At 51.0% G+C, this 11,429-nt stretch overlaps 1 protein-coding gene across 1 annotated transcript; it reads left to right on the forward strand.

Annotated features, from left to right (window-relative positions):
- The first annotated feature begins 1,447 nt into the window (after positions 1 to 1,447).
- LOC130476446 (uncharacterized) lies at positions 1,448 to 4,380 on the forward strand. The gene is made up of 2 exons (XM_056848387.1): positions 1,448 to 1,453; positions 2,380 to 4,380. Exons 1-2 carry the CDS (start codon positions 1,448 to 1,450, stop codon positions 4,378 to 4,380), a joined length of 2,007 nt encoding a protein of 668 aa, XP_056704365.1.
- The last annotated feature ends 7,049 nt before the right edge of the window (positions 4,381 to 11,429 follow it).

Below are 11,429 nucleotides of genomic sequence, written 5' to 3' on the forward strand. Positions count from 1 at the left end.
TTGTACATCATTGGCTCAGATAATGAGTGATAACTCTGGTTTATTTTAACTACGCTTACTCTCAGCTTGCAGACAACGACTCAGGTTCTGATTTCCTCCAGTGACCGCTGGTTCCATCACCTGTGTTTGATAACCAGGAAGGGTGGTAATAAGCCACGAAATCTCCATTTACACATCACCCAAAGCCAACGTTAAGACTAACTGTGGGTTAAAGATCAAATCAAGCCTGAACTGACCCTAGAAGCTAAAATGACTAAACTGAGGCTGTCGTACTTTGGTCACATTATGAGAAGACAAGAGTCACTGGAAAAGACAATCATGATAGGAAAAGTGGAAGGCAGCAGGAAAAGAGGAAGACCCCCAGGTCGGAGGGGACTCAATCAGCTACTGGGGAAGAGCGGAAGATGAGCATGAGTAGTGCTGTTCTTAATGACGCAACTGGACTAAAGCTGAAAGGACGTTCAGTGGTTGACGTGAATGGATGCACAAGGGAAGTCCAAAGTTGTTCGATGCATACCCTGCAAGAGATGCATGGACTCTATAAAGGAAGCCACGGCCCTCAGTTTGCAAGACCTCAGCAAGGCTGTTAAAGATAGGACATTTTGGAGAACATCGATTCATAGGGTCGCCATGAGTCAGAAGCAACTTGACAGAACTTAACCACACACCCCAGGTCCCATCTGGAGGTTGGCATCCCTAGTCCTTATTTATTTATTTACTATGTGCACTGCACTTGTATCCTGCCCTCCCCCTACCTAGCCGGGCTCCTTCCATCTAAACTGCCGGTAGTTCCAGGTGCTGTCGAGCTCCGGAGTTTGACACATCAGAGGGCAAAAATGCATGGGAGGTTTCGCCTTGGATTTGCCGCTCTCTAGATGCACATTTTTCCCATCCGAATTCTCAAAACTCTGCATGGGGGCTTATTTTTGAGTTCTGAGAATTTGGCTGGAGAAAATGTGCGGGATACAAGTGAACAAGGCTCATCTGTCCCTCCCTCTCCCTCCTCCTCGAACGCCTCTTTCCCTTCTCTCCTCCTCATGAGGTCTTCCTCCCTCTGTCCCGTCGCCTGGGCCCAGCAATTTCAGCCTTTTAGCCAGGGATGCAACCATCGAGCTGCCGACCCCACCTGCACAACTCCAGCTTCACATTGACGCACAACACCTCCACAATTCAGATCCAGGCCAGAAGAATCCGGCCCGGGATCTGCACATGCTGGGAAAACAACAATGTCCACCAATTTTCAACAATGCCTGAACATTCCTGGGAGTTGAAAAGGCCCCCATTCCTTTGAAAAAGATACCAGTTAGCAATGTGCGCTTGGGTCCCAAAAGAGGAGGGTTACTATTTTATAAACAGTCCCATTTTTTTCTCCCCTGGGGTGAGGTCTCCTTGGCAGGTGGGCCTCGGCCAGTAAGCGTGCCTAGGACTGCATCCTAGCCACGCTTCCATGGCGGTAAGAGCGTGAGGATCACGGGGCTTTCTCCAGAGTAAACATGCATCACTGGATGCATGTTTGGGAGGGGCCGTGGCTCAGTTGCAGAGCATCTGCTTGGTACGCAGAAGGTCCCAGGTTCAATCCCCGGCATCTCCAGTTAAAGGGACTAGGCAAGTTGGTGATGTCAAAGACCTCTGTCTGAGACCCTGGAGAGCCGCTGCTGGTCTGAGCAGACAAGACTGACTTGGATGGACCAAGGGTCTGATTCAGTAGAAGGCAGCTTCATGTGTTCAAATATTAGGGGAGGGCCATGGCTCAGTGGTAGAGGGTCTGCTTGGCGTGCGGAAGGTCCCAGGTTCAATCCCTGGCATCCCGTTAAAGGGACTAGGCAAGTTGGTGATGTCAAAGACCTCTGTCTGAGACCCTGGAGAGCCACAGAGAGGGGCCATGGCTCAGTTGTAGAGCCTCTGGTTGGCATGGAGAAGGTCGCAGGTTCAATCCCCGGCATCTCCAGCTAAAGGGACTAGGCAAGTCGGTGATGGGGAAGACCCCTGCCGGAGACCCTGGAGAGCTGCTGCCAGTCTGAGTAGACAATATTGACTTTGATGGACCAAGGGTCTGATTCAGTAGAAGGCAGCTTCATGTGATGCTTGGAAGTAAGTCACTTTCCTGGTTTCAGCAGCACAACGTGATTCCCCCGGGGAAGCTCTCCCGCCCCTTGAAATGAAAGGGAAGACGAACCTCTCCGACAGCTCCCCTCGGGTTTCCCGGAGCCGCTTCCACCCAGCAGCCCTCTAAGCAGAACAAAGGAGCGCTGTTTTGACACGCGAGAAACCCCATACGCTTTCTCCGGGGAGAGGGACGCGATCCGCGCCGTTCCCAACGCTCCTGGGGAAGACGGCGGAACCCCCTTCCTTGCCCCTCCCGCTTAACTCGACGGGAAGATTGGGTCAACTTGTTTTATTTCCCCCCCACCCCCGACCGATTCCAAGCGGCAGCCCTACTCGGGAGTAAGCCCTCCCGCGCCCCGCGCCGCTTACTGCCGAGTAAGCCGGGCGAAGCTGGCGCCGCGCGTCGGCAAACCAGACTTCGGTGAGCGGGCTGGCTTGGGATCGGTCCCCCTTCGACGGCGCGGGGGCTCGATCGCATTTGCGATCGAGCCCCCGCGCCGTCGAAGGGGGACCGATCCCAAGCCAGCCCGTTCACCCAAGTCTGGGACCGACCTCTCCCGCGCCAGAAGGCGGCGGCGACCGGGGCCCCCGACGGCGGCGCCGGGCCCCCGATACCAGTTCCGTCCATGCCCCGCTCAGCCGAAAGAGAATCGAGCCCCGTCGAAGGGCAGAGCGCGCCTGGAAAGGCAACCAGAGAGTATGGCCCGGCTCCCCCCTCCCACCGACCCCCCCCCGTCTCTCCCGACGGACCCCTCCCGACGGCTCCCCCGATCCCCCCTCGCCGGCTCCCTCCAGACAGCTCTTCCCCTGCTCCCCCCCTCCGGTTTCTCCCGACGGCTCCCCACCCCGACGGCTCCCCCCGTTCCCTCCAGACAGCTTTCCCCTCGACGGCTTCCCCGGTCTCTCCCGACGGCTCCCCTCCGGTCCCCTCCTGACGGCTCCCCCCCACCCCGCGGTTCCCCCCCCGTTCCCTCCAGACAGTTTGCCCCTCGACGGCTTTCCCGGTGTCTCCCGACGGCTCCCCTCCGGTCCCCCCTCGCCGGCTCCCTCCAGACGGCTCCTCCCCTGCTCCCCCCGGTTTCTCCCGACGGCTCCCTCCAGACAGCTCTTCCCCTGCTCCCCCCTCTCCGGCTCCCCCCGGTTTCTCCCGACGGCTCCTTCCAGACAGCTCTTCCCCTGCTCCCACCCTCCGGTTTCTCCCGACGGCTCCCCCTCCGGCGGCTCCCCCCCTTCCCTCCAGACGGCTCCCCCCTCGACGGCTTCCCCGGTCTCTCCCGACGGCTCCCTCCAGACGGCTCCCCTCCGGTCCCCTACCTGACGGCTTCCCCCCCAACCCGCGGCTCCCCCCCGTTCCCTCCAGGCAGCTTCCCCCTCGACGGCTTTCCCGGTGTCTCCCGACGGCTCCCCTCCGGTCCCCCCTCTCCGGCTCCCTCCAGACGGCTCCTCCCCTGCTCCCCCCGGTTTCTCCCGACGGCTTCCTCCAGACAGCTCTTCCCCTGCTCCCCCCTCTCCATCTCCCCCCGGTTTCTCCCGACGGCTCCTTCCAGACAGCTCTTCCCCTGCTCCCACCCTCCGGTTTCTCCCGACGGCTCCCCCTCCGGCGGCTCCCCCCCTTCCCTCCAGACGGTTTCCCCCTCGACGGCTTCCCCGGTCTCTCCCGACGGCTCCCTCCAGACGGCTCCCCCCCACCCCGCGGCGCCCCCCGTTCCCTCCAGGCAGCTTCCCCCTCGACGGCTTCCCCGGTCTTTCCCGACGGCTCCCTCCAGACGGCTCCCCTCCGGTCCCCTACCCGACGGCTCCCCCCGTTCCCTCCAGACAGCTTCCCCCTCGACGGCTTCCCCGGTGTCTCCCGACGGCTCCCTCCCGACGGCTCCCGTCCGGTCCCCTCCGATCCCCCCTCGCCGGCTCCCCCCGGTTTCTCCCGACGGCTCCCCCCCCCGCCCCCAGCGCTGCCCACCCACCTGCCCTGGAGCGGCTCCTCTCCTGCCGGGGCTCCTCCATGGCCGGCCCGCTTTGACCTTGCCGAGCGTCGGGGCTTTTCCCAGCGACCCTCCGCCAGCCTGGGGACGCGACCCGGACGGGGGAGACGGAGGCAGAGGCGGGCGGGCAGAGCCGGGGCGGGCGGGCGTCCCTCCTGCCTTGGCCAGCCGCCCAGTGAGCCGGCCGGGGAGAAGCGGGCGGGGGCGAAGGACCGACGGGGGGGGGACGGAGGGAGGGAGGCCGGCCCTGCTCGGTTCCCACGTGCAGCAGGAGGAGCGGGCCGGCCCGGGCTGAGCGCTTTAAGAGGCGTGTTGACAGGATCCCCAGCTTGGTGGTGGGTGGTGGTGGTTTGAGTGCTACTAGAGCAGTGGTTCCCAACCTTTTTTTGACCAGGGACCACTAGGACTTTTTGGTTCGGTGCAGGGACCCCAAGGTTCAAAATAAAAATTCCAGGAATTTGAAAATAAACTTTAATCATAACTGTTAGTTAAACATTAAACTTAGAATAATATTTGAATATATATATATTTTATAATAGAGAACTTTTAATTGAAAATATTAATTTATTATGGGTTTATAACTTTGTTTCACGGACATTCATTTAGTTCTCGCGGACCCCTGGGGGTCCACGGACCCCTGGTTGGGAACCAGTGTACTAGAGCATGTAGTAGATTTGAAACGACGGCTGCTGGAAGTTAAAAGAGAAAGTGCCAAAGCAGGACTACAAGAAGGCAAAAGTAATGGCTACAGGAGAATGACACAACTTTGAGGTTGACAATGAGGAAACTGAAATGGTTCAAGACTTTCTATTCCTGGGCTCCGCCATCAACCCAAAGCACTGGTTCCCAACCAGGGGTCCATGGACCCCCAGGGGCCCGTGAGAACTAAATTAAGGTCTGCGAAACAAAATTATAAACCCATAATAAATTAATATTTTCAATTAAAAGTTCTCTATTATAAAAATATATATTCAAATATTATTCTAAGTTTAATGTTTAACTAACAGTTATGATTAAAGTATATTTTCAAATTCTTGGAATTTTTATTTTGAACCTTGGGGTCCCTGCACCGAACAAAAAAGTCCTAGTGGTCCCTGGTCAAAAAAAGGTTGGGAACCACTGACCCAAAGGGAGGCTGCAGCCAAGAAATCGGGAGGAGACTGAGACTGGGAAGGGCAGCCGGGAAGGAGCTAGAAAAGATTTTAAAGTGTAAGGATGTGTCACTGGCCACCAAGACTAGGTTAATTCATGCCATCGTATTCCCCATTACTATGTATGGGTGTGAAAGCTGGACAGTGCAGAAAGCTGATAGGAAGAAAGTACATTCCTTTGAAATGTGGTGTTGGAGGAGAGTGTGACGGATACCCTGGACTGCCAAAAAAACAAATCAGTGGGTTATCGATCAAATCAAGCCTGAACTGACCCTAGAAGCTAAAATGACTAAACTGAGGCTGTCGTATTTTGGTCATGTCATGAGATGACAAGAGTCACTGGAAAAGACAGTCATGCTAGGAAAAGTTGAGGGCAGCAGGAAAAGAGGAAGACCCAACAAGAGATGGAGTGATTCAATAAAGGAAGCCACAGCCTTCAGTTTGCAAGATCTGAACAAGGCTGTCAAAGATAGGACATTTTGGAGGACTTTCATTCATAGGGTCGCCATGAGTCGGAAGCGACTTGATGGCACTTAACACACACACACACACAGAATGTAGTGGCTTAGCCCATTTGGCCCATCCTCTGAAGCGCTAGCTTTCTGCATGCAGGGAGCCGTTTAATGATAGAAAAATTGCTAGGGCTTTAAACAGGGTTTGAGCTGCCAGTATTTTCATGGTGCCGGGGTGTGTGTGTGTTCTAAGAGGGCTGCCAGCTCTGGGTTGGGAAATACCTGGAGATTTTGGGGGTGGAGCCTGAGGAGGGCAGGGTTTGGGGAGGGACTCCAGTTGCATATAATGCCATAGAATCTCCAGCCATTACCTGGAGACTCAACCAAAACCAGTATAAGGCTCAAATATCAATAGAAACTTAATGCAATTTACTATTCTTAGCCTCAGTGAAACAAAACAATACTTAGTGCATAATGACATACATGGAACATGGAAACGTATATACAATATATACAGTGTTACAAACAATCTATGTCCTGGAAAAGAATGGTGTAGCGTCTTGACATAAATAAGTCCAGGCAGTTGCTGGTCAATGAAATTCAACAGGTAAGTCCAAAGGCTTCAATAATGCCTTTGCCAAAGAAGTTTTTCTTGAGGTTATTTGGCGTTCTTTGGTACTTGGTCTTAAACAGAGAAAAAATTCCCTCGTATTCTATATATAATTATCAAGCAGGCTTTAACTTGAAACTGTCTCCGGATTGAATATCTCGTTTTCACCACAACTGTGGCTTCTTCAGCCAATTCTAAGATAAATATAATACCATACCAATAATAATAATAACAACAATAATTTTAAACTTAATTTCCAGGGTTAAATTATTCTTTGTATGTTGGCGCGAACACAAAAAAGATTTTGTTTTCTCAAGACGCTATACCATTCTTTCCAGGACATAGGTTGTCTGTAAAACTGTATATATTGTATATATGTTTCCATGTTCCATGTATGTCATTATGCACTAAGTATTTTATTCACAGTGGGTAGCCGTGTTAGTCTGTTTGCAGTAGTCAAAAAGGGCAAGAATCCAGTAGTTTGTTAGTCTTTAAGGTGCTACTGGACTCTTGCCCTTTTTGACTAAGTATTTTATTGTTTTGTTTCACTGACCCTAACCCTAACCAGGTGCCTCCAGAAAGCCCATGAACAAGACGACTGCAGCTGCATCCTGCCTGTGTTCCACAGTATCTAATACTGCTCCTCTGATCCTGGAGAGAATAGGTATGCATCATGGCTAGTTGCCATTTTGACTAGTAGCCATGGATAGCCCTGCCCTCCGTGAACATGTCCACGCCCCTCTTCAAGCCTTCCAAGGTCCTCATGTCTCCCCTGGGGCCATCACAAAGGCTTTTGCTTTCTTCGTTGTTCACCTTTCTCACTGAGACTCAAGGCGGATTTTTTTTAATTTTTGCAGTCAAGTCACAGCTGATTTACGGCAACCCTGTAGGGTTTTCCAGACAGAGAGAGGTGGTTTGCCATTGCCAGCCTCTGCATATCAACCCTGGTAATCCATGGTGGTCTCACGCCCAAATACTAACCAGGGCTGACCCTGCTTAGCTTCCGAGATCTGTCAAGACCAAGCTAGCCTGGGCTATCCATGTCAGGGCACCTCTGTATAGTGACCCTGGGCCTGGACTTCCTTGGTGGTCTCCCATCCAAGTACTAACCAGGGCTGATCTTTCTTATCTTCTGAGATCTGAAGCGATGGGGCTAGCCTAGGCCATTGAGGTCAGGGACAAGGCAGAGTACAGAACTGGGAAACAATGCGGTGAAAAGTATAAGACGTGCAGCATTGGCAAAACAAAATGCGGTATGACTGGGTGACAGAATTAGGAAAGAATGCAGTGAAAAGCGAGATATTACTACAATGAACAGTGCAGTGAACAATGTCCTTGTTTCCAAGATAAAAAGTGCCCTCCTCCTGAAGAACTGCGTTTTACACATTCTGTGGAATGATAGAAATGCGGGAGCCTTCCTGACCTCCGCAGGTAGACCGTTCCAGCAGGTGTGAACAAGAGACCATGCTCAGGTGGGTAGGGTTGCTGACTCTAGGTTGGGGAATTCCTGGAGATTTGGAGGTGGAGACTGGGGAGGATGGTGTTTGAGGAGGAGGAGTTGGAAGAGAAGGAGAAGAAGAGTTGATTTTTATATGCCGGCTTACAATCACCTCCCCCTCCCCACCAAAGACACCCTGTGAGGCAGGTGAGGCTGGAGAGCTGTGACTAGCCCAAGGTCACCCAGCTGGCTTCATGTGTAAGAGTGGGGAAACCAACCCGGTTCACCATATTAGAGTCTGCCCCGTGGTGCAGAGTGGTAAGCTGCAGTACTGCAGTCCAAGCTCTGCTCACGACCTGAGTTCGATCTCTACCCTTATTTATATGTCTATTATATTAATTAAATAATGTGAGAACAGCACATACTTCTGTTCAGCACTTTCTGTTGGCTCAGTTAAGACTTGTACAGTCAAGAACTGCTACACCAGTTAATACAATCAATTAATAGTATTGACAGTTTAACTTCATTACATTTCATTATATTGGTTAACTCTGATAATAGTTTAATAACAGGTACATATAAGTTAATTTTGCTAGCTTAATCTAACTTTTTAAGAGCCCCATGGCACAGAGTGGTAAGCTGCAGTACTGCAGTCCAAGCTCTGCTCAAGACCTAAGTTCGATCCCGATGGAAGTCGGTTTCAGGCAGCCGGCTCAAGGTTGACTCACCCTTCCATCCTTCCGAGGTCGGTAAAATGAGTACCCAGCATGCTGGGGGTAAAGGGAAGATGACTGGGGAAGGCACTGGCAAACCACCCTGTAAACAAAGTCTGCCTAGTAAACGTCGGGATGTGATGACACCCCATGGGTCAGGAATGACCCCGTACTTGCACAGGGGACCTTTACCTTTACCTTTTTTTTTAACTCATGTGGAGGAGTGGGGAATCAAACCCAGTTCTCCAGATTATTGTCCACAGCTCCAAACCACCACACCACACTGGCTCTCTTGAAGAGGGGAGAAACCTCAATGGGCTATGATGCCATAGAGTCCACCCTTGAGAGCAGCCTTTTTCTCTGGGGAAAACTGATCTTTGTAGTCTGGAGATCCGTTGTAATTCCAGGAGATCTCCAGGCCCCACCTGGAGGTTGGCAACCCTATCAGGAACAGACCTTTACAACAATATCTCTCAGGATAGGATGGAAACTAGATGGACAACAAGCAGTGGTATTTCTGCACGACCATTTTTGAAAAAGCTCACCTATGTATCTCCCAGCTGCGCTGGAATAGTAGCTTCACCCAACATCCTACCCCTATCAGAAGTCAACACCAACAAACCCAGGAAACCCACAGCATCTGACAACCCCCAAGTAGCAGTACAAAGCAGTTTGGAGGTTAAATAGTGTGGAGTCCGGGCTGATGCTGTCCACAGTCTCTTGGTATAGTCCATTCCTAGGCCAGGGCTTTTCCTGACTTCTAGGAGGAAGTTTGGTTTTTGTCTTTACCCACTGGTGGAACTTAGAATCACAGAATCATAGAGTTGGAAGGGACCACCAGGATCATCTAGTCCACTGGTTCCCAACCAGGGGTCCATGGACCCCCAGGGGTCCACGAGAACTAAATTAAGGTCTGTGAAACAAAGTTATAAACCCATAATAAATTAATATTTTCAATTAAAAGTTCTCTATTATAAAAATATATATTCAAATATTATTCTAAGTTTAATGTTTAACTAACTGTTATGATTAAAGTTTATTTTCAAATTCTCAGAATTTTTATTTTGAACCTTGGGGTCCCTGCACCGAACAAAAAAGTCCTAGTGGTCCCTGGTCAAAAAAAGGTTGGGAACCACTGATCTAGTCCAACCCCCTGCACAATGCAGGAAATTCACAACTACCTCCCCCCCCACACCTCCCCAGTGACCCCTACTTAAGGTTGCCAGTTCCAGATTGGGAAATACCTGGAGATTTTTGGCATGAAGCCTGAGGAGGGCGGGGTTTAGTGAGGGGAGGGACTTCAATGCCGTAGAGTCCAATGGCAAAAGCAGCCATTTTCTCCAGATGAACTGATCTTGATCAGCTAGAGATCAGTTGTAATAGCGGGAGATCTCCAGCTAGTACCTGCAGGTTAGTAACCCTACCCCTAATCCATGCCCAGAAGATGGCAACAAAACCCTTCCAGGATCCCTGGCCAATGTGGCCTGGAACTTTAACCCAAAAATACAACACTAGGCTATTATAATATTATATACTATGTCCACTACAAATTTCTATCACACATGACAGTAATGTATAGAAACTAAAGTATTCGTACAATATTTTACAAACAATTTCACAGAACCCAACCTTCTAAGGCTGGCAACCATATTCCTTCATCTTGTAGGGTTTCCAATTCCAGGTTGGGAAATTCCATGTAGGATCCCACAATCAAAGCACTCCCGACAGATGGCCATCCAACCTCTGCTTAAAGACCTCCAAAGACGGGGACTCCTCCCCCAAGAAGCGCATTCCACTGTTGAACCACCCTTACCATCAAAAACGTTCTTCCTAATGTTTAGGTGGAATCGCTTTTCTCTTAGTTTAAATCCATTACTCCATGTCCTAGTCTCTTGAGCAACAGAGAACAAGCTAGTTCCCTCATCAACATGACATCCCCTCAAATATTTAAACATGGCTATCATGTCACCCCTTAACCGTCTCTTCTCCAGACTAAACAAACCCAGCTCCTTAAGTCTCTCCTCATAGGGCATGGATTCCAGACCCTTGACCATTCTGGTCGCCCTCCTCTGGACACGCTCCAACTTGTCAACACCCTTCTTAAATTGTAACTTTGTGAAAGATTGAAGAGAGGAGAAGAAGCAAAACCAATGCAAACCAAGCGGAACACGATTTCGGTGTTCGTTGCAATCTTCATGGCAGCCTGCTGTTGCACAGGGAAACTCGGGTGATGAGTGTGGAGTTTGGATTTCTTTGAAATTTAATATCCGCTCTGAATATTCAGGGCTTGCAACATGTACTACAGTTTAAAATGCACTTTCGTGGTGAGTCACGGGTGCAATGCTTTCATTCCGTAAGTCACTCAAAAACTGTGTGCGAGAAGTCAATGCAATAAACTTCAGACGTGGGCGTCGGGTTTCTGCGGCCACAAATGGGCAGCGGCTGCCCACTACTGGTTCCTCGCCGTCTGTGCTGGCGAAAGGGACGCCTGGGGCTTTTATCAGTGTAGTACAGAAAACACGGAGAAGCGCATCGTTTGGCTTTGCAGAAGCATCAGGTAAGAAAAGATCCTCTGCCAGGAGCATTGTTAAGTGATACACAGTGGAGGGCAGACCACTCAGAGCTTCCTGGAGGCTTGATACATGAACGCACAACTTACATTAGCTGTGACTCAGCATTAGAGCATCTGCTTGGCCTACAGAAGATCCAAGGTTCAATCCGTAGCATCGCTAGCTAAAAGAATTAGTTAATAGGTGATGTGAAAGCTTTGAAGAAGAAGAGTTGGTTTTTATATGCCGACTTTCTCTACCACTTAAGGATGAATCAAACCGGCTTACAACCACCTTCCCCTCCCCACAACAGACACCCTGTGAGGTAGGTGGAGCTGAGAGAGCTGTGACTAGCCCAAGGTCACCCAGCTGGCTTCATGTGTAGGAGTGGGGAAACCAGCCCGGTTCACCAGATTAGCTCACGTGGAGGA

The sequence above is a fragment of the Euleptes europaea genome, chromosome 4 (assembly GCF_029931775.1).
Source record: "Euleptes europaea isolate rEulEur1 chromosome 4, rEulEur1.hap1, whole genome shotgun sequence".
Lineage (NCBI taxonomy): Eukaryota > Metazoa > Chordata > Lepidosauria > Squamata > Sphaerodactylidae > Euleptes > Euleptes europaea.